General features: G+C 38.6%; 1 protein-coding gene across 1 annotated transcript in view; it reads left to right on the top strand.

Moving 5' to 3' along the window:
* The first annotated feature begins 243 nt into the window (after positions 1 to 243).
* cd82b (CD82 molecule b) overlaps positions 244 to 24,456 on the top strand; it is a 38,395-nt gene continuing 14,182 nt past the window's right edge. The window contains exons 1-4 of the mRNA XM_041795410.1: positions 244 to 381; positions 8,450 to 8,522; positions 11,158 to 11,230; positions 22,703 to 22,827. Of these exons, the coding sequence (XP_041651344.1) occupies positions 8,460 to 8,522; positions 11,158 to 11,230; positions 22,703 to 22,827 (261 nt within the window). The 5' untranslated portion in view covers positions 244 to 381; positions 8,450 to 8,459. The remainder of the gene's footprint in view (positions 382 to 8,449; positions 8,523 to 11,157; positions 11,231 to 22,702; positions 22,828 to 24,456) is intronic.

The following is a 24,456-nucleotide window of genomic DNA, read 5'->3' on the forward strand; positions in this document are numbered from 1 at the left end:
GCTTGGGGTATGACCAGCAATGAGTTCATTGTGCACTAGACGGGGGTGAAATAAAACAATAAATCCAACAATAACTTAATTGTTTTGGCATCATTTTGTCTAATGGAAAATTATCAGCGTATCATTTTAAGGCTATGACATTACTGGTTTTTCTGCATATGAATAACAGAAAGCACATCGTTTTGACAGTTGTTGGGCCAGTCAGGACAGGAAAGGGTTAAAAAAATAAGTAAGCACGTCTGCCTCGGTAGGGGTGTGAACGCTCACTCGTACACTCAGGCACATACTCAGTGCTTGTTTCTCACCAAAGACGGTTGAGTCAAATAACAGGCAGCACAGAAGACGGCTGAAGACTGAAACATCTTTGGAGAAGAAGTCAAAGTAAGTTTAATCGTTTTGTGAACTACTTTACTCGTAATTTACGTCAGCGAGCATTAATAGCAGATTTGCAATGGCAGAATAAGTAACTTCAGCAAGCCACCCTCTGTTCAGACTCAAAGTGCAGCTTCAGAAAAGCCAATAATGACATGATTTCTACTAAACTAGCAAACGGATGAACTGATGATGAAGATATACGTCCAGACAATTGCTCGCTTTCCCTTTAAGAGAGACACTTTGAACGTTAATGGTGCTGACGTTAAAGTCAACTCTCGATAAAGTTTTAAATGATTAACCGAACGTAAGTGCTTGTTTGTATTCACCGTCGAATATGTCTCAAAGAAAAGTTAAAAAAGGTCTCCTTTTGTAAATGCAAGTCACTACTGTCGTGGCAGTGAATGAAAGAAAAGACGAGCAAAAAGAACCAAATAGTAGAAACCTGTCTGATAACGTCTTCACTTTTGCATAGGTATGTAACTCTAAGTAAACTTTTAAAATGTTTTTTCTAATTTTATTTGTATGTTTCTTAATTTTTTAGTCTTTTGCTTTCAGTTTACTTTAAAGTAAACCGGAACATGTGTGTAATGGTCACACAACAAAAGACCAATAGGCGCTTTACTTTCATGTCAGGCATTGGCAGTAATAGTGGCACACTATCATTTTTGACACTATCTCTCCTGATTTATTTTTCGCTAAGTAATGAAGCATTTAATTCTATGAATTCTTCATTAAAGCTTTAGTTGATTAAATGAGTGGTGCCTGCAGAACTAGGTAGGCTATACTCTTGATTTATCCCCCATATTTTGAAGCAACCCATCCAGTTAATAACTGGGATAACAGCCTTGTGTTGTAAACAAATACCATCTTGCATATTTTGTTTCTTTTTTGTTTGCACATTGTCACTTATGGTGTAAGAACCATTCTGAAAAAAATAATACTAGCCAAAAAGAAGCAGATTTTACCATCACCACTGGACTACCCTCTATATGCTGGGGCAGCCACATGATAATGCATTTGTAGGGTACATAGGGTACTCAGATTACCTTTTCAGAGCCTTTGCCATCCTAGGAGAGGAGATTTTGAAATGGGTATACTCTCTTAAGACTTAAAAATATCTGCTTATATCCTGTACTACTGTACTATGTACAGCTATTGTTTGTTAAATCCCTTTTATTATGGTGAATGTGAGTGGAGGGATTCAGAGGAGGCATTTGAGGTGCTTGGAGACATTCATTTGACAGAACTTCCCCTTACAGCCGTGTTTCATAGGTGCAAGCTTTTGAGAAATGTTGTGGTTTACACGTAGAAATTCATGTACTGACAGCTACTCTTTGTGACGGAAGCTGATTAAGGTCAGTCTCTGAAGATGAAGCAAGTATACCATTACAAATAAGGGCATTGTGTTGTTTTCATTTGTAGAAATTTGCTTAAAAAGCCTGCATAACTGAAATACAGTATAAGTTAACAGTTAAAGCTATTCAGGACACAGAAATCTAATGTTTTTGGTGAATCATCAGCCTTTATTTCAGTCTCGAGAATCATTGAGGTTTCCCTCATTTACAAAGATGTCAAGCTACAGAATAAGAACAAGTACAGTTACAATTTTTAGCACAAATAATAGAGATTTTACTCAGAGAAATGAGAGTGTCAATCTTAAGTGTGTGTAAAAGATTCCACATATTTGAAGCAAAAAAAGCTAAAACAGATTTTCCCAATTCGGGACATGAAGCATCAGACAGTCAGACCAAGTGGTAATGTCAAGTCAACCAATTAAGCTTAGATGTTGTAGAAGATGGCTTATGATCAATAAGGGATTTGTAAATAAAAAGAATGAAGTCACATGTTAACTATTGCTGGGTTTACTGCAGCTCCAAATGCAAAAAGTAAGGGGCTTTCAGAGGTTAAAAGGGCACTATCAGAGAAAATATTTCTTGATTGTGATAGAAATACTGGTGTTTTTGTGACCTTTCTCAGCTGAAGAATTCCCTATGACTACTATCTGGGATTTTCATAAATCACCAAATCACTGCCTTTCAGTTTTGTTTCAGAAAATAGCCTCTGGTTAGTGCTTGGTTTTAGGAATGTGTTTTGTTTTCTCATTCAGAGGTTTCTGTCTGATTTAGATGTCAACATTTTTGGTGATAGGCAAAATTGTTTTAAAAAATGATAAAGACATATGTGGTTGTTTGGCTTGTGTTAGTCATGCTGTTGCAACTGCTTTATCATGTCTGTCGAATGGTGGGAAGATACCTGGTACTGAACCTCAGCTGGGGATTTCACAATTCTCTATCTAACAAAATTTTAGTTTCCCATCAGTGGTGAAAGGGAAATTCCCTCCTTGGTGCAGAATTGTGATGAATCAAATTATTTTGTTAAACATTGTCTAGACCACAGTATGCGTGGTCTTGCATGGACATTTACACCAGTTGTTTCTAAATAAATGCCTAGAGGAATGATTTCCTTTATTGGAACAAAAGTATGTTTGTTGTCATTAAAATCCCAGTAAGCTATCCTATCTGCTCAAAGGGATAACCCACATAGCTGCAGATGTCAGAGCAGGATTCGGACATGGTATTAAGGGTTTTAGTATCATGATGGTGCAGGCAGGTCCATGCCAGCGTCATGGCCTCACAGATGCCTAAATGGGTCATGTATGATTATAATAGACCATGGTGGGAGAGGTTGGCATGTTGCCTGACTTTATGTGTGCCACAAGGCTGTGGTTGATCCATGCTGGGTCCATTACCAACACAGTCGATGCCATCTGGCTCTAACGCTGTTTTCATAATCACGTCTGCACCCCCGTGCATCTGTAGTGGCGCTTTGAGTGATAAACAAAAACGACCTTGCACACTTTTTCATGAAATCAGATCATGCACCAGGCCAAACCACAGGGAGGGATGGATTCAGAGTAGAAAGGGGAAAACTTAACTGTATGAGGTCAGTTTGAAAATCTCAGGTGGCTTATTTTCAGCACTGTACTCATGGTTTTTGCACCATAAGTCTGGCCTTTCTCTTTTTCCTGCTGTTCTATTTAAAATAAAGTACATTTTTCTGATGTCGGCAGCATTATGAACGCAAGCTGCTATAAAAGTTTATATAAAACTGCTACTTGGAAACTCTGTCTGGCTCTGCTTTGAATTTCCATTGCACTTTCTGGTCATAAGTTTTTACCTCGGAAAAGATTTGTCATTGACTTTCAGGGAGTCCAGTGTGAGTGGGTTTGTCAAGATGTGTTTTGCGAAGATGATAAAAAAAAAAAAAAGTGTGAGCTTGCATTGAGGTTCTGCAAAAATCTAAATGTATTTATAGTCTGGTTTGGCTCAGAACTCAGCTGGCTGCTTCAGAGTTGGTCTTGATCTGCTTGCCTGTTTAATTTGATGCTTGAAGAATATAATAAGCAACACTGATTCATTGTTGTTGGTAATTGTTTTCTTATGAATAGGCGCTCAGTAAACAAACAATGGTTATCATAACTAAGCCTTTTTTAATCTTCACTGCTGTTCACTATCAAGACATAAAGACCAGCAATCTCCTTTAAGGATTAAGTGATTTGCAAGGTATCTGGTGTGTGTTTTTGGCTATGGGCCGTGTTCAGTCTTGTAAACATGATGTTATGTTGGCATTTAAATTCAACAGCTTGATATAGGGGGTTAGTTTGAGTTGTGATACCCTAATTGTCTTTAAACAGGCCTAATGTAAAGACAGTATCCTCTGAAGGATATTAGTATTCAGGTCTTCATGTTTGCCTGTGGAAGCAGATATCTACACACTATAGCAGTACTTTTATATACGTTTTGTTATGTTTCATAGTCAAATTAAGCTGTAATTCATTTCCTGTTTGAAGCACATACTGTAGAGAACTGGCTCAGATATTATCGGTATGCTTTGCGCACGCCACTAACCACCTAAAACGGAAGATAAAGGTTTGGTAGTCAGATGTCTGGTTGTAAATATGCTGTTTAATATGCGCTATCATTGCAACTCAAAAGTTACACAACTGACAGTGCAACATGTTGTATTCTGTAAAGTTATGGTTAACTTGATTAAATTGCAGCTTTTATTCAACACACCAAGGGAGCAGTTTGTCTGCAGAAACACAGATCATCAGTGCCAAAACATGGGACTTTTTAAAAATGGTTGTAAGTAGTTTTACTCCTATTATACAGCTCATGTGAGGAGTTTTACTTGATTCAGAATCTGATGGGAATTAGCCTAATATTTATGCATCTTTACGGGTTACAAATGAAACTACTGGCATTACTTATTTATTGCTAATTTTGATGTCTGAAACCAATGTCAGTGAGTAGGTGTCATTTAAAGTGAATAACAACATATACAGTAATAAATAGGGATGCATCAATATGCCCATAATAACAATACCGTTTTAGCCGATACAATATTTAAATGCAGTTCAGACCTAAAACTTCAGTCCTTTAAACACACCATTTAAAGTTTGAGGATAAACAAATAAAATAAAATAACAGCCCTCAAACCCACTCTAAAGTGTAAGGAATGATGACAAAGTAAAAAAACTTCAGTTGATGGAGGTCTGTTGGTCCAGCCTGAAACTCTGCTAACGTATTTGTTAGTAGTACAGCTTTATTTACAGCTGATGTAAGCAGATTTTATAGGCATCTGCAGAAATGTTCATATATGCTGATACAATAATTAACTTTTAAAGCTAATATACCGATGTAATATTTTTTACTAGCTCTGCAAAGATTCCATATTATTGCTTAATTGGATCCCAATATCTGCACTGAATAGTAGCAGATTCCTGTGGAAATAAACTACTCAGGAGCAATGTTGATTAAGGCTGTTTTTTCCTCTGGCAGCACCAGAGATGCACTTCTACTCAGAATGAGGGCCGATACGATGTAGCTACTCTTTAACATTACAATTAAGCCAATGCTGATGTTGATACACTTCTTTTGGTGTAACACCCCTACTAGGGTAACATTTGCCTTCACATTTGAACTATTTCTTTATTGCCAGAGTTTGTCCAACATGTCCACTTGTTCTGCCCAGTAAAAATCTCTTCTTTGATTCAGCAGTAAAGTGAAGTAGCCAATGTTTGTCAACATGACCAATGTCAGAAGATACCGATGTTAAACCAGTGGATCAGGGCGTCCCTTGGCAGGACTCACAACTTCTGTTAGATTGCTTCCCACCTGCACTTGTTGTTGCTAGGTTACGAAAGTTGACCTTGTTGTAAATATCTCTGTGTGCTCGAGGAAACATCACCCACAAAACATGAAAATAATGTAAAGGACCCCTTTCTGGCATTGCATCAGTTTTAGACATTGAAATTGTTGCCTCAAAAAGACTAAACACACTAGTGTCTCCTTTTTTTGATAGCGTCAAACCTTCCCCAAAATTTCCTCTCGTTATAAGGTGCCAACACCGGGTGTATAGAAACCACATTATACAGGAAGCAGGTTAGACCAAGCATCTGAACACATGCACTTGCAAGCAGACCACATGCCTCTACAGTTTAATTCACTCCTTTTACAAAATGTTTCGAGTCCAAAAAAATGTGGACATTTATTGTAGGAGTGCTGGAAGTGGTTAATTGTTGCATAATTATTTTCACACTTCACAGGTTTTGTTTTGTGTCTTTATTTCCTCTTTCTAATTGCATAATGGCACGTATGTGGGCTCTTTTCCTCCCTGCTCTGACGTAATGTGGGATTTAATAATCCCAAACTGTTTTCAGACAAGATGGAGAAATCTGAAGTAATATTGTGTGTGCTTTCAAATACATAAGAGTAGACTTTAAATAGCAAAAGTAATGATAACTTTAAAAACACAAGAAGCAGAATCACAAATAAGACAAAGCATCACAACACAACACAAGCATGAGAGCATAAAAAGAAAGACAAAACCCCAACAACAAAAGAACCCATGAAAACTTCAGCCAACAATGTAACCCCAACACTGTAATAACCCAGGAGAAACATTATAAGAACCAGAAAGAAATAAAAACCCAGAAGCATAAATAATCCAGAATAAAAATAAGAACCCAGAGTAACCTAGATGAATCCAGGCAAAGCAGAAACCCAGCTATATAAAAAGGGACCTAAGCACCAGAGATGTAAGAGCATATAAGATATTAAGAAGGGACAAAATAGAATAGGAATCAAAACAGTTAGAAAATATTTTTGAAAATAATTAAAATGGGTAGAAATTATCAGATCAGGATACAAAATAACCAACAGTACAGCTTATCTTAATCTACATATCCTATAAACAGAGGTTTACATAGGGGTTGATAGTCACCTCTCCAGCCCCTGCATACCATTTTAAATAAACCTCAGATAATTTCTCACCACTGATTTACCCCTGGAAAGAAGAATGAAAGGGTTTTTAAACTAGTGCTGTAATGTAGCAGGGGGCCATCTCGTGACTTGACCAATTTGCCTGACATTATAAATTAGGGTTCTTTAATCATTCAGAGCTATTTTAGATACCCGTGATATGTTGTGACTGGAGTAATGCCCATTCCTATTTCTCCTTCACCATCGTTGTTGACAAAACTTCATCAGATGTTGCAGCCTCTATTGGTGGGGCGAGGGATTAGTTGAAACACAGTCGGGCTCCAAAGTTTAACTTTTTTCAACTGAGAGCAACAAAGAACAGAAGATACTGAGGGCATGTTTTGAAAATGTACACTGCCAGAGCAAAACATGGTGTTAGTGGACATGGGCCCTTATACATGTACATTACAAAATAAATAGAGCAACAGTGCCGCCTTGTCTAAAAGTGACACCAAAATTAAAAGACATAGAATAGACAAAAGCCTTAAGGTCATGGGTTTTTGCTTCCTGAAGTAGTTTACATGCTTTAAAATAGAACTAAATATGTACCATTATAGGGCCAAACATTGGGAAGAACCTACAGATTTGGTGTAAAATGGATGGGCAGGAGAGAAGAGCTTGTCATCTGATACACGGGGAGTTGTCTTTGTAGGATATTTTCAGACTCCTCAAATAACCACAATGGGTGGTTGTATTTTCAGTGCTTCCAGTGAAGGAAAAGGTTTGGATGTGGTAAATATTTTCTTTGGACTCTGGAGCTCAGGCTGAATCATGCTGCCAGAGAGTGTCCCTGCTGTACTGTATATCTGCTGCTGCTCTGGCCTACAGGTGTTTCCTCAGAGGAAAATGTTACTCATAGAAATCTCAGAATGCAGTCATATGTGTTGGCCTGTGCAGTCATATGTACATCTGTGTACATGGGAAACACAAATATAAATGAGGAAGAACTCATAAAACAATGCAGATGTTAGTGTAACATGTCCGAACTTGAATCTCAGACAGTTACAGTTCTCTGCTTGCTTTGGGGTTCTGACTCATGACATTATGTGTCTTCTGGTGTGCGATTGAGTAACAAAACATGTTGAATAATTCTGGATATGGTTTTTAATCCTCATCTTTTGTTGTGCCTGAAGTAGTCAAAATAAGTAGAAAACACTGTAACCAAGCTTTTAACAGTCTGTAAACGTAGTTGTAGATCGGCCTAGTTCCCCCCAGTTTGTGATAACAATAGCATGCCTAACCACATGCTGTCATGGTCTATCCACACAGCCATCATGACCTCACCACTCTTCTCTTTGTGGTGGTCTTTCCTCTGCTCTGTCTCCCCAGGGTGGTTCCTCTTGTTTGTCAAGAACAAAACTATATATTTGCTAACGAAAGCTTTCAGTCTTTTCATGAAGCCTAGCGTTTAAAGACATAAGGCCAATTGGCGTCTTATAAAAGTGGGGATTAGAGCAGATTGGACTGTTTAAGAGCTGGAGAAAAGTGGCTCTTGAAAATCAAATTAGAGTGAAGTTGTTGCTTTGAAGATTAAAGCTGTGTTTAATCTGGAACCCAACTGTGCAGGTTTTCCTATGTCCTGTTCTGTGGATCACTTTTATACTGTTACCCCAAGGCTGTCTCTTTGTCTCTGTATCTTTTCTCAACCTTGTGTTTGTCTTCTCTCTTCATCTTGTATGCCCGTCTTTATTGTGATATGACCATCTGGTGCTTAATTTAACCAATAATTTTTGTTTATTTTTGTCTTCCAGAAGCGCAGCCATGGGAAAAGGATGCATCACAGTGACCAAGTACTTTCTGTTCCTCTTCAACCTCCTTTTCTTTGTAAGTATTTACTTTAACACTGCTCACCATCTAGGCATAGATAGGATGGAGCATTTGGGATAAACAACAAAAATAGGAAGAGATTTACAGCATAATTTCAATAAAATGAAGTGGAAAACATCAGTGTAATATCTGAAAGACATTAAAGGATGAATAAGAAGTGAAACTGACATGTTGCACAATCTCCATTCAAGTTTAACCCAAAGATGCTTAATGAGGTTGAGGTCAGGGCTCTGTGTGGGTCAGTCAAGTTCTTCCTCACGAAACTCATCAAAGCATGCCTGTATAGTCTGTGCTTTGTGCACTGGGGCAGTCATGGAACAGAAAAGGTCCTTCGCCAAAATGTTGCCATAATAATGTCCAAAATGTCTTGGTTTGCTGAAGCATTAAGATCGCCCTTCCCTGGAGATAAGGAGCCTAGCCCAAACTCTGAAGATCAGCCCCATAACATCATCCCTCCTCCACCAAACTTCACAGTTGCCACAGTGCAGTCAGACAGGTGACGTTCTCCTGCCATCCACCGGTCTGACTGCTAACGGGATTTGTCACTCCACAGAGCACGTTACCACTGCTCCACAGTCAGTGTGCTTTACACCACTCCATCTGACGCTTGGCATTGGACTAGATGATGTAAAGCTTTCATCTAGCTGCCATGGAAACCCATTCCACGAAGCTCCCGCCACACAGTTTTTGACCTTACATTAATGCCAGTGGGAGTTCAAAACTCATCAGCAATGGAATCAGCAAGAGTGTGGCGACTTCTTTTACACACCATGCTCCTTAGCAGTCATTGACCCTGCGAGCTGAGCTACTGTTGTTCCTAAACACTTTCACTTTCTAATAGTATCACTTACAGTTGACTGTGGAATATCCAACAGGGATTTCACAAACGATCTTATTGCAAGGTAGCATTCATCACAGAACTACTCTTGAAGTCACTGAGATCTTCAGAACAACATATTTTGTATGATTTTATACACCTGTGGCTGCAGGTCTGATTGAAACACCCAAATTCAATGATTAACAGATGTGGCCAAATACTTTTGTCCATATAGTGCATTTCTATATGATTGTACTGCAAATTATAGATTACTGCAGGCTATTCTTTTGTTGTTTTTTTTTTGTATATAATTGTTTACATGGGCCATGTATCACATATTGTACAGTAATGTCATGCCCACTTATGGGTGGGGGGGTTTAACTGGGTCAGTTGTCCTGGCATAGGCATCCTTGTCAGCAGGCCTGCATATTGTATCCCATCATACCAGATCACATCAAATCTGATAGTGTCATATCATGTTGTACTGTGAGATTTCCCCAGTTGTTAATTTTACCTTAATATCATTGTCTTTGTTAGTATCAGTTATTACAGAATTATTGTGCTACGATAACATCTTTTCCCATGTCTTGGTTAGCATATGGTATTGAGTCATATTCCATCACATCCTGTTGAATTGTACTGTATTGCACCATATGGCATTATACTTTATGAAATTGTATAGTTTCATGTAGTATCCTATCGTATGGTATCGTAGGTTATCCTGTAATTCCCACTTCCATTGTGCACTATAAGATTTCACATGATTTCCAAGTTGTCAGCACCGCTGTTTACCTTAGATACAAAGATAGGTAAGCTATGCTCTTTCAGCAGAATCAGACACTTGAGAGCTGTCAGCAGCAGTTTTTAATTTGAGCTTGCATCCTTCTTCAAATAGCCCCAGAGATTATTGCAGATACATGGGGGAAATGTTTCCTGTGACTCTGCCAGCGGTGGTAGACTTTACAGAGCACATCAGCACAGCCAGGTCTAAACATCAGCAGATGGTCTCTGCTCATTTCCTCCTCTCTCACACCAGCCTAGACATAAAGTCCAGAGGGTTGATATTACTCGAGACTTAAAACCTGACTCTGCGAGGATGTCCAGACCTTTCCAATGAGACTGCGGCTGTAAACCCGACGCAGACCTTTTGATGTGAACACTCTGCTGGTGTCTAATCGGAAGCGTGTGTGTCTGTGTCGGTGTTTGTCCATGTGGACAGATTAGACTATGGCTGAGGCTTTGGGGCGGGGGGGCAGGAAGTGGTGGGTAATAATGGCTGCCCAGAGCTGAACAGTTCCTCTAAATGAACAGCTCTCAAAGAGAATTTTAATGACTGTTGTGGAGTTAGGGAGGTGTGGCAGTCCAAGGGGGGAAACTGGTAAAAGAGCCTCTCATCTATGGATATTAGGTGCCCCACGACCTCTAAACAGAGGCCCTCTTAATTATGTAGAAGATCTGCACTTCATATTCTCATGATAGGACAAAACTGATAATTTTCAAGTCTAGTGATAACTATTTCAGGCATAATTTTCTTACTTTACATTCAGTTAGATTATCTGAATGTGAATAAATGATGATTCTGCGACCTGTTTGGCCTTATATGTAAAAAAAAAAGCATCTGATTGTCTCTGGATCCCCTCCACATCCTTTTTCCTTCTGTTTGTATCTGTGAGAGAGACAAGCAGAAGAGTTCAGTGCTGATTAATCCCAGATGTGACGGACTGAAGGAAAAAAACAAATCCCATCTGTTTCAAAAGGCACAGATTCTGTTTTAGACTTTCTTCTTGATTCTTCTTTTATTTCCTCTCCACACAGATCTTCGGAGCATTGATCATGGGCTTCGGTTTGTGGGTCCTCTTTGATAACCAGAGCTTCATTGCTGTTCTGCGTAAGTGCTGTAACACTCAAACACATACAATCCCACATTCCTGCTGTCACATCCTTAGAGATAACAGTGACGTCAATTAACATTTTAACGACTAGTTCAGCTACTCTGAATGCAGTGGAAATACAAGTACAGATCGGACTGAACCCTCTGGACTTTTCTGCATACTTAGTGTGGATTTTATATTTCCCAGCGACCCACAAATGGATGTTCAGGCACAACCAAAAATGTGACTCCCAGAGGGAACCTAATGACCTCCTCTGCCATTTGAAAGCTGTTTACATGCAAACACATAATGATAGAGACATCTGTGGAGATCCATGGGAGAGGGTTGGTCAGGGGGAGGTTAAATTCTCTTCATGATTATTAAGGAGTCTTAAGTTGGAAAATATCTGCTTTATTTCTCCCTCAGTTTCCGCTGTTGTACTTTGAACTCCCCAGATGGCAGACATGCCACAGACAGATTCTCCCACCTGCACAGATGTTGTCACAGATCTGCTTTTAAGATACAGCGTGGCAAAAAAGCCTCCAACTGGCATGCTCCAGAGAGATAATGATATCAGATGTTTAAAGACGTTCATATATGTGCTGCAACAGTGTAGTATTTGTGTCCCTGTGTGATCATTCACATCACATTACATTACAACACTAAGAGGGCAAGTAAGCCTGGCACAGCAGGAGTTCCACATTCACACACAGTCAGACCGGCTCCCCTGATCCTGTCTCACTGCTGTAACACGGTTGTTACTGTCTACCTAGCTGGCACAGAGGTAGAGGGATCATTTGTTCCCCCTTTACGCCTCCATAGCATTCATACTGAGGTTGAAACATCACAGGGGGCGTAAATTTCAGGCTATGAAATAGCAGCGTAAATAATCTGTTAGACAACACCATGTCTAACTCAGGTTATCTACTGCACAGACACTGTAGAAATCATAATGAAACCCAGTCCCTGCCTCGCCTGTTGAGCACACTGAATCTCAGATGGAAACTCTTGGTTGCCATAAATCTTGTTATAAAAGCTTTCAGTATATTCATCCCAGATGGAGCAAAGCTAAGAGCAGCAGAGAAGTTCTTTTCCAAAATCAGTCAGTTAAGAATTTGTTCAATTTATTTTCCAGCAAATTTTATATGCACTTGAAATTAAATGTTCACTTTTTTTGGAGAGAATGTGATTCTCCTTACTTGTTGAGTATGATCCTGGGACATGACTTGACTCTTTTTCTACAGGTACCGTGTCCTTGGTGCCAGTGGTCATTATTTTAATTAGACAAAACAATCGCACAGATTTTGCTTTTCAATTCAACAGATCATCACATAATGACTCTTCTCATTTGGGCTTATAAATGAGGGTAAAACTGCCAAAGAAGAAGCTGACAGTGGGCTAAAGATTAAGAAGACAGGAGGATAATGTCGGACAGCACCTATGAAAAGAAGTTCACAGATAAAATGTGATGAAAGACAAATCTGACGCCAAGTCGAAGTGAAAAAATACATAAATCCTGATCTTTTTGGAGCTTTTTATATGCTTCAGTCGATCACTTAAATAATTGTCTTTCAATATAATAATTGTCATGATATGATCATGGACAACATATCACATATTGTGTCTGAACATCTTGTATTGAATAGAGATGCGCAAAATTAGCCACCGCAATTGTTGAATTGTATTATTTATTTATTATTGATTTATCGCTTTGTAGGCGCCAGAATTACAAGTCAATGAACCTTAGAATTAAAATCATGTCAGACCCATAATTCCAAACGTTCCATCTGAACTGTAATGCATCTATTCACCACTAGTGGCCACTGTAGTTTTTATTAATGACCTCTGCCATGCTGCAACAATGCTCTATAATCCAACATAAACAAGTGCTTGCTGTTACAGAATTGACTGCATCTCATAGGAAGAGCATGGTTTAGCAGTATGTTTTATCTAGGATTAGATTTCCTAATTGTCTGGGGGGGGGGGGGGGGTAAAATAACATATATGCTTACTTGTCCCTCTGTAAAACATTTTTTGTTCTGTCTCTTATGTTCACTTTATGGTCCAAACTGGAAAATTTTTCACTCAATACATTTAAGAATTTGGGAGCTCTCTTAAGGAGGTTTAAATAGGTCTTTATATCAAGCCAGCTGAGAACCACTGGTCTATAGGAAATGGGGATAAAGTTGTCTAGAGGCTGTGTCATACTCACATAAATCCGAAGCACTGAGCGTGTGAACGTTAACTTACTAAAGAGATTGAAGGCATCTATGCTAGCACTGCCAACTTCAGCCACATTCTGTAAAGCAACTTTGCATCCTTACAATGTGAAATCACTTACTGTTTCAGTGTGGTTGTTGGTTTACAGAATGTTTTTATTTGGCTTTAGACTACTCGGCTGCATTTTGCACTTAATCGGATGGGAAATTATACACCTTTTTGAATCGTATCATATCACACATATCACATTGTGTCTTATCCTGAATTGCTCTCTGATTCACACTTATTGTGAGGAACTTTGAGTTGTATTGTTCCTCCATTAAAAACTAATGATTGACCTCTCTGAAAACCTAAATCTATATGCTTAAATAGGCAATTATGTTTATCAATATTTTAAGGAATGAACAATATTGGATTTTTTGCAGATATCCAATGTGCCAATATTTAGAGTTTCATTTTAGCTGATACCTTTATCAATACCCATATTTAAATGCAGTTCAGACCTAAAACTTAGGTCATTTAAACACACATTAGTCTAGAAGGATAAACAAAGAAAACAACTTGAGTCCTTAAAACAAACTTACATTTAAAAAATGGGGATCAGTAAAGAAAAAGATGTCAACTTATGTTCAATTTTGCAAATAAAATTTGTTTTTCCCCTTTTTAAACATGAGGATTTGCTACTTTTCATTTTTTCTGTCAAAGTAAATGGACTATCTTTGTTTTAGTGTGTCCTCCTACAAATCTAATCATCCAAAGAAATCATCTTGACATCTGAGACGAAGAAATTTCAGTGTTTTCTGGCACTCAGTAACTTTAACAAAACTTATTCAACAGTCGGAACATTTGCCAATGACTCGCTGGATGAGGAAAAAAATCACAAGTTGTACTTTTTTAAGCTTGTGCTTGTAGTTTTCTAGTGAATGTGTTTTTATCCAGAAATGCTTGTCTCTGAGGGACAGGCATCTATATTTGGGCTGCAGCTCTGTGCTGTTTTGACTAATGACTACCAAAAAGCTGCATTTGTGACGAAGGGCATTCGCATCTGACCTTGTGTTCTAAACTAGTTCGTATGAGTCTCGTCTTCCTCTGGCTCCGATTTTAGCTCTTGAGGTCACTCTACGCAGGGAGAAGTCACTTCAAGGTTAATTTTGAGCTGAGTTAGCTTATCTGTGGAACATAAAGGCAGAACAGAATCAATCATCCCTGCCACTCCTATTGTTATTATAATCCAGCTGTTCCTCCAAAGATAGCAGGGATCCTGCTGGGCTGATACCCTGAGGATATCCCTCTAATTGGGGCTTGATGACCATCTCTCTTCTGTGTATTTTTATTCCCTGTACATTAACTGGGTCAGCCTTGTCTCCTGCTGGATTTCTAACCCTCCTTAGAGGAACAAAAGCCAAAGCTGCCGTCCACTGCTGTTTATTGACTTTGTGTGTTCTCTTCAGAAGTTGTACCATCGGCGGACCATAAACAGGATCTGTGTGTTTTCAGTTTCCATTCTTTATGAGTTGTATAGAGGCCTCTGCAGATGTCCCAATGACTGCAGGCAGGGGAGCTTTGGGAAAGTTTTGGTTTCAATCCCGCTCTTTTCTTTCAGTTAGAAGGCCATCTTCCAGTCAATGAACACCCCTCTGAAACAATACAGTCCTGTTGAATGTTTAGCTCAGGGACATGATGCTTTGAGTTTATCCTGCTGGCACTTGCCAAAACACAGCTTGTCTGATGTTTAAACAAAAGTAAGCCTTGGAAGGAGGTCTGTTAGCTGGAGTGAAGCAAAAGTGGATTTTGGAAATATGCAGAAAAGCAATCCAGAAACTTTCCAGTCTCAAAAAAAGAACCTTGGAGGAAAGTGGGATTTTTTGGTGCAGTTTAGACCTTGAAAATTCATCGACAATTGGTTCTTCTGTTAGCATTTGATATTCAAGCTAAAGATGTTTGTAAAATAACGTATTTTGGCTGAGGGCAGGAATCTGCCTGCAACTTGATTATTTATTAATCAAGTTGCAGGCAATGAATAACAATGAACAATGAATAACTCAATGCAAGAACCAGTATTTGTGTTGCCATGGTATCATAACAGGAAACAAAATTGTTTGATTTTTACTAGCATTATGTCAGAGTGTAATTCTGATATTATGGCCGCCTATATCTATGCATAGTACTGTCACTTTTCTTCTGCTGCATACACGCCTAATGTGTGGCTCTGCTCGTGTTTACAGAAGAGACCTGTGCTACCAAACAGTCCCTCCTCCTCCCTCTGCAGCCTTCATAAAGGGCACTTTAATTCTTGCCTCTTTAAATGGAAAGTTCCACAGAAACCACCTGAGGAACTATTTCAGAAACTCTTCCAGAAACCTACATGGAAACCTGCCATTGCACTCTGCAGAACACACAGAAACCAGGCAAACACATGCTGACTGTAGAAAAAAAGATATGCTGTTTTTGAAATAGAGCACAGAACACAGATGCTCTGTGGCTTCTCAGCAGGATGGTTGTAAAATATAACTCTGATACACCTGGCAGACAGTCTGAGAGGAAACACTGTTTTTTTTTTTTTTTGCTTTTCAGAATACTTAAAAAGTTAAGATAGAAAAAGGAATTTCATCTCATTCTCTTTTATTAGTGCTGGACAAGAAAGTTCCTCTTCAGTTATGGTTTTCCCCACAATCATGAAGACAAGATAACTGAGATGAATAAACACTGTGCTGTGTGTCATGCTGTGCTCATTATAGGTCTTGTCATGTTTAGTACATGAAGCGCACTCTCCCTTCCTTTACAGCATAGAGTCTTCTCCACCCCTCCTATCTAAACAGCTTTCGCTTTAACTTAAATTTGAGAAGAGGAAGCTACAGTGTATAGTACAATTAGTTTGAAAAGCAAGAGGGCCCAATAAGATGATGGAAAAACAGCTGCTGATTAGCAAAAAAGGTAAAACAACCTTTGTCAATGGAACCACTTTTGTTTTGAGGAGTCAGACCTGAAACAATGCAAAAGAATTTGAGTTTAGGGCATGGTTGTGGCTGCCTCTCAAAGCCACATGACAAATTTTTTGATTTAATCTTTTTTAAAATTTACTCACAAAGTGTTATGTAATATAAAAAAGCAATCAAGAAACAAAAAAAAAAAATCAACTGTAAAAGCTCCCTTACCTCCTGCCAGTGCAATACTATGAAATTCAAATTAAAGTGTCTGATCAAAAAGTACACCAAGATTCTTAAAGGGATATTTCAGTTTTTTTGAAGTTGAGTCGTATGAGGTAAAGCTTTGGCTACATGCTCCTGCATTGCAAAATAATGACAAAAACACAAAGGCTTTCTGGGTAAAAATTAAATGCCTCAAAGTTTTTGATAGTGCCAGGGTTTGAGCCAACATTGTTTTGTGGCCCATTTTTTGCCCAAAACTCCCTAAATTCTGCAGAGAGACTGAATCCATCAGTAAAGCTGTATAGCCTAGCTTCCTGGCTGGGACAACCAGCAAATCCTTAAAGGAGCAATGCTCACTGAAATCAGCGGAGACTAACGTCCCTACTACTGCTACGTACCTCATACAGCCAAACTTCAAAAATACTGAAATATCTCTTTAACTCTGTCTTTGCAATGAATTACACAGAGGCCCAAAAATAGAGTGAAATTATCAAAGATGAATAAGTCTAGCTGGTCAAATAACCATCATTTCTGTCTTAGGAGAGTTTAGGGAATTTGCTACAAACTGCAACTAGACAGACCTCAAGTTTATTTGTTTCAGACCCACTTTGCAGGACTACTGGCATACACAATTGTAAGTCATCTGCACACCAGTGAAAAGCAATTCCATATGAGCGTAGAATTTGACCCAAAGGTGCCACTGAGAACAACAAAGGACCCTGTGCAGACCCCTGTAGCACCCCATGCCTAGGGCACAGGGACCAGAGAACACATTGTTGTATAGATCTCTCTGACAGGAAAGACCTCAACCACTGGAGCACCTGACCTGAGATGTCAAAATATTTCTTATCTCTGTCCAGTTAAATACAGGGGCCCACTGTGCTGAAAGCAGAACCAGGATCTACAACAATGAAGCAGATGCTGGCTCTAAGTCAACAGCCAATAACAAATCAATCACCACCTTTTTAAGCGCTGTTTCGGTGGAGGGATGTGCCCTAAATGCTGACTGAAGAGACTCAGAAAGATGATTTGAAGACAAATAATGTAAAATTTGATTTGAGACCACTTTCTCAGACTTTTGACTAATAAGAGGGGTTTGATATCGTTGCCATGGCTGTGTTTGTTGTGATTCCTTTGGTTAATTTTCTATCAGACTGGCTGTTGTTCCATGTAACAATCCTGCTCATGCCTGCTTGGTTGTCCTTAGTGTTACCCCACACAACTGGTCGTAAATACGAAACAAGTTTAATGTTTACAATCTCAAATCAGAGCAGATCTGATCATCTTGCGAGCAAATCAGGGAGGGAAAGATCACTCAGCACAACATAGGAAAATAATTCAAGATAATCTTTAGAACCATCAGATGTTTGGCTGATAATTGTTCTGACTTTCAGCTGAATTATCTTGTATTGTGTGGCAATGTATTGTACTCATGCTAGCCAAAGACATACTATCAATAAACACCGGCAACCCAGAGCTAAAGAAACTGTTCAATACTCCATGATTCTACAAATATTGTTGGATTTTGACCACAAAAGTACATCATCACTATCTCAAAAACATAGTTAATGTAATTATTTAATTGATTGTTTGTTTGTCTAAGTGTTCTGAATATATAAGTCTTAAGAGTGTGCAATTCAGTAGATGTGATTAAGTAAGTGTAATTAAATGTATGCGATGTTATAAAATCAGAGAGTAATTAGCTATGTTTAATAGTACTGAAATAACCATGGTAATGATATTTCCTATCATCAGTCAGCCCTACTTTTATTGTAAGTCACAGACTGATTTAAGAGGAAATGATCAGTCCAAAGATAAGATATGTTACTGTAAAAGCTTAGAATATTGGAAACATGAAACTATAGAAAAGCTATTTAAAAGTTTTTGTTAGTGTTGCATGCTGTTTCCTTTAAGTCCAGGGTGTATGTTTTTATAAGCGTTCATTAAATCAGTGGAAACCTCACAAAAACATCAGTCCCAGCTATGCTTACCACAGTTAATAATCACAGGATGCTGTCTTATGACCTGCTGGGGGGAAAAACTACAATTCTGACATCCGTAGACGCTATAATATTGCTCAGATAGTTCTACTGCAGTGACAAGGCTTTTTATTAGTAAGGAAGCCAAAGCAGGATGCAGCATGCAATCATAGGTTTACACAGACACATGTCACTGCTTTGTCTTTGCTAGATATTAGTCTCTTGCGCCATTTAAAAGCTGTTTAGCAATCTCTTGCTTGTGTTGGTTCATTCATAGCCCTGTTTACTGTCTGTTTTCGTCACACTGTTTGAAGTAACTATGCTCTGTGCATCTTCCTGTATGCTGCGTTTAATTCATGTTTTTGGAGACATCTGTTGCTTGGAGTTGAGTCTGTGTATGTGTGTGTTAATGTGTGTGACTCAGACTGAAATAACTCCCTTTAACACAGTGCTGGATTTAGTACATACATACAGTACACTCATCAGCCTCCCTTTAAATGCTACCTTGCAGCCACATAAGCTCTCTGCATATGTTGACCAAAGTACTTTAAGCTTTCAATTATTGTCAAACCACCACAACATGCGCTGCTCTGGTAACACATGTAGTCTCGGTGTGTACACGCATGTAATGACCGTGTGTGTTTAGTGTCTCTGTAATAAGTAAATATGTGGATTTGAAGTAGCTAACAGCTATTTGCAAAGCAAGTGTAAAATACATGTTTTCCAAAACTAATCCTCAGCTATATTTTATATCTTAGTGTCATATAAAACAGAAAAGCAGCTAATCCTGACACTAAACTATCTTGATAAATAATTTATCATTAATTATTAGTAATTTATTAACCTTGAACAAGGTTCAAGGTTTCCAAAATAGGTGAATTTTTTTTTCAGATTCAGCATTTCAGAGGTAAAAATAACACATACACAGCAATGAAAATGTAAATAGCAAAGGACGTCTTGGCAAGATACATTACAACAAAATCTAATTCTTTATATCAACATCATGACAAAGCCCTTTTTCAGACATTCACTTACAAGTTTCACATATCTTCCATAGATGAAATATATTATCTTGTGCAAGCTTTGTAAAGTCAAGCTACAGTTACAGGTTTAAAAATGTGTCTTTAGTGTTTTGCTCTACTCTTAGGAGTAGCAAGCTGTTAACTGGAATGAAGACACTTAGATTGTTGTATGTTGTATGACCTGCTTGTTAGTATCAATCAACTGTTTTTTTTTATTTGTATAGCAGCAATTCATAACCAAAGTTATCTCAAGACACTTTACAAAGAGGTCAGATCCAGACCGCATTCTCAGTAGGAATTACTTTAGCTACAGGAGAGGCCAGTCAGTGTGGCCCCTTTAAGCAGAGGCTGACCAGAGGGAAGCTAAGCTAAACATGGTTATGCAGATGGGGTTGTTCTCTTAGCTAAGCTCAAAGAAAAGCAAGCTAAAAAGCCAGTCTGTATGGTATATTTGAAATTCTCACTGCTTTATTTTTTTCCTGTGAGCAGGCCCTTGTTACAACCACACTTTGTCACATTACCATTTGATTTCTCTCTAAAAATTCACTAAATTTGTTTTATTTTTTCTGATTTCTTATTAATAGACAAGTATAGTTTTGTTTACATTGACATGTTTCTGCTAATTTCCTGCAGTCTTCCTCAGATGAGTCAAGTGATGCTGCTGTGACGTGTTGTATCAGCTGATCTTACACAGGTTTGGTGGTCCTGTCTTGTTTTGCAGGATGACCCCGCCCCCTGCTGTCTTGTTGCTCATTCAGGACAGTATCCCAGGTGTGGGGCAACAGTTAAACTCCCTTATTCTGCTTCATAATCCTGCGGGCTCATTTCCAAATCTTGATGACTTCCCTTATCAAACAATAGTATTGGTTTCTCTCTGGAGGACTAACCGTGGCGTTTTCCTGGTCCATGATGTGATTTTCCATTTGCAGTGGTCTGATATGGCTGATTTTAAGTGGTAGAAATGGGCCCAACTTTTTATCAGCTGACTGCCAGAGTAAACTCCTCAATAGGTAGTTTGATCACCGATGAATTGCTAAACATGTAAACAAGCTGCACTGCCATTATGCGTAATGACCAGTGTATTTCCTTTCCCATTATTTTGGATTACTTTGACCTTTTAAAGTTAGGAGACATAACTGTCTGTGACAGAGAGAGGAGCAGTGCATTCCCAGCGCCCCTTTAATCCAAACAAAATCCTGAATCTTTGTGTATAGTTCAAGATGTGTTTTTTCCAAGTTCTTCGGAGCAGAACTACTGTGAAACAATCAGAAAATATAATTTTCTCCTGTGTTTGCGTCCATTTCTCTACCTGGATATTCCATCACTCCACTCCTCTGTTTCTTGCACAGTGCGCTTCCACCCCCCCCCCCCCCCCCCCGACCCTCACCCTGCAATTGTCCAACCATCTGGATCTTGCTTGGATGACAGCTCATCAGCCAACCAATCAACTGGAAGATGCCAACCCTAGTATTGTTTAATATCTGCGGGATTGTTTAAGTGATTTACTGAGTTTTTAGTCTTCATTTTAATGTCTTGTTTGTTTTTTTGTTTGTCATGGTGTTGGGTTTTATCTCATAGAAAAGGGCATGCTTGGAAAATTCTCTGCAGCCCTTATTATTCTTTGGGATAATGAAACCGCCTGCATCCTGTGATTATGTGCGTACGTGATATGGTATATTAAGACTGAGGAGGTCAGGAAAGTGAGGTGGTGCTACATCAGGAAGTGTTCTATATGTTGCAAGTAGCAGCAGATTACACTTTGAGAGCAGTGTTAATTTTGTGAACTAAAACTATGACTAAAAATGTTCATCGACAGCCTTTTTTTCCATCACAAAAACTAGACTAAGACTAACAAAAATAGATAAACTAAACTAGACTAAAATGTAATTTATTTTTTGTCAGACATTTAAAATCCATGATATTTCCCCACTGTGGGTAAATCTGTCCAAAAAAAGTGCAGCGGTAGCTATTCTGCGTCTTGGCTGTAGAAAGCAGGGACCCCAGGTTTAGCAGAGTGCATAGAACACACTACTATGATTTGGTACCAGATTAAGGCAAGAAAATAAATGTTTGGACTAAAAGTAAAGACTAAAATGTGAGGACTTTTGATGGACTAAAACTAGACTAATATGTTTTGATTTTTCGTTGACTAAAACTAGACAAAAACTTAAAAGAATAGAGATGACTAAAATGTGACTAAAACTAAAATGCATTTCAATTAAAGACTAAAACTAAGACTAAAATTAAAAATAGCTGCCAAAATTAACACTGTTTAAGAGAATATTCACAGTGTGTGTGATACTGATATTCTCTGTGCCTCTGCAGGGTTCTGTCTTTACATGATGATTATATCAGTAGCTAACATAATCAAATCATATGGAAATAACTACAGTACGTACAGTATGAGCTCCCCTCAGTTAGCAAGCCAAGAAGCAGCATGCATTATATTCAGTGAGCAGTTGTGGAGGAGCTGCTGTGTCCTCCCAGAATGGATGGGTCGGAGTTATCTGATAGCTCTGGCTGCTTCATGCTTTGCCCGGGAATCTTTAAGAGCTGGAGCCATTTCACAGAGCTCAGAGTCTGGCTTCATCTGCAGACCGAGCTCCTCCTGCTCCAGATAACTCCCAGCCACATAATGGCTCCAGTTTATCTCCTCTCCAACCCTTCAATTTTCCATTTCAGTCCCTCCTCTCCTCCTCCTCCTTCGCCTACTGGAGCTCTCCCACTCCACATTCCAAAGAGGGAAATCAATTAAGCTCACTGCACATTGGCTTGTCTCGGTCCCACTCTCTCTGGTGGCTTATTAAGATAATCTTTTGTGGGAAAAGAAAGCACTACAATGAATTCAGAGAAGGCACCGTGAATCACTTCTGGCTTGCTAATAGATAATAGTTTGGCATGTGAAGGCACTGTTTTTGTCTGTAAGCACAGTAACTATTGTTATAGAAAGCATACCAGAGCTGAGATCAGAATCCTACCCCTCTTTTTATCACCTATATCATGTTTCTCTGTGCTTTTGAGAGCTGATCTAATATTTCAACTTTAATTCAACCAAAAATGTTGCTGTACATTGAACTCTTCCTGTGTTCTTCATGTCATTTTACGTCTTTTTTCTCCAGAGGAATCATCACACACGGTACAAGTGGCCTCCTACATCCTCATCGGAGTGGGCTCCCTATCCATGGCCATGGGCTTCTTCGGCTGCATAGGAGCAATCTACGAAATCCGCTGTCTTCTGGGTCTGGTGAGCATAACTTGAACATGCTACAGCTTGGTTGTGTTTTCTAGGAGGCACACATCGGGTTAACCAGCTAGATAAGAAAGGTTAAAAATAAACTAGCAAGGAAAGCCTCATTTTTCATCTAACATCTGACCACAGGCAGTCATATGACAGAGAAATTCATAGGCTTGAGTCTCTAATTAAGACGCAGTGTTCCAACACTGCAAAAACTTAGCTCTTAAGAAGAGTATTTGTCTTGTTGCTGGGCAAAAATATATAAATATATGTAATATAATCCATATTTACCAGTTAAAACCAAATAAATTATCTTGCTTCAAGATGCTGCAAGCCTAAACTAAGTCCTGAGTATTTACCTATCGATTTATCTGTTTCCTTATTTAACATTTATTTAAATCTTGAAAATCACTGAGGTTTCTCTTATTTATAATGAAACATAAATGCAAAATTAAAACAATCAAAGAAAGGATGATACTCAATAAAAAACAACTGCACCCTGTGATGAAGTGGTCTGAGATTATTGTTTTAAGAGAGAGGCAAGAGTGCTAATCTTGACACTCTGTTGTAAATCTGTTCACATTTTGACATTTTGAGAGCTAAAAAGGAGATTTTCCAATTTCAGAGTGAATCCACAGGCACCCATAAGGGGGGATAAAGGGGAGAGCTTTTTGGGGCCCAGCCAAATGGGGGACCCATGGAGGTCAGCAAAATCATGGTCAATTTAAATTAGGGGTGCACCGATTGCAATTTTCTGGCCGATCACCGATCACCAATCTTTAAAAAAGCCTGACCTGCCGATTCCGATTATGTCCGGTACCAATTTTTTTTTCATAACTGACCGCACACACCTTCAATGTTCCAATCTTATTTTATTGAATAACATTGAACAATACCCATGAAACAATACAAACTTGTTGTTTTAACTGCACATGAGGTAGTTCTCTCAAATATAAATGAAAAGTTTAAAGCATTGCTGTCCAAACTACTAAATTATATCAGTTCCTTTAGTCTTTCATTTTTCACATTTTAGTAGGTAGAGGCATATGAAACCGATCTTATCCACCGATCTTATTTACAAGGATTGGCCGATCGCTGATCTCCTAAAATTAAGGAAATCGGTGCCGATACCAATTTTGGCCGATCGATCGGTGCACCCCTAATTTTAATGTTAAGCTGTGATGGCCATACCTTTTTTTTTACCTGAATAAAAACACTCCTATCAAAGCAACAATTGTTTTTTTGTGACTGGCCTCCTTCAAAATATTAACCTCTTTTCATATAACAAACAAAAAGTGGCAATCATTAGATAACAGATACAAAAAATAGGCACAAAGTGGCAAAAATGGGTTTTAAGTGTTAATATAGAGCGCAACAAATAGTGAAATGTGGTTAGAATTAGCAAAATTAGGCATAAAAAGCGGTGGAAAAGGGTTAACAGCGGCAGAAAAAAATAGGTAAACAGAGACAACAATAGGTGGAAGGGCAGTAGAGTTTGTGAAATACGATCAAAAAAAGTGGAAAAAATCATTAAAAGTGGCAATAATAGGTTAACCGAGGCAATTGAAAATTAGAAAGTGGCAAAAATGGCCAGAAAAAGTGGAGAAAAGAATTTTTAAATAGTGACAAATACAGGTT

This window comes from Cheilinus undulatus, linkage group 9 (assembly GCF_018320785.1).
Source record: "Cheilinus undulatus linkage group 9, ASM1832078v1, whole genome shotgun sequence".
NCBI lineage: Eukaryota > Metazoa > Chordata > Actinopteri > Labriformes > Labridae > Cheilinus > Cheilinus undulatus.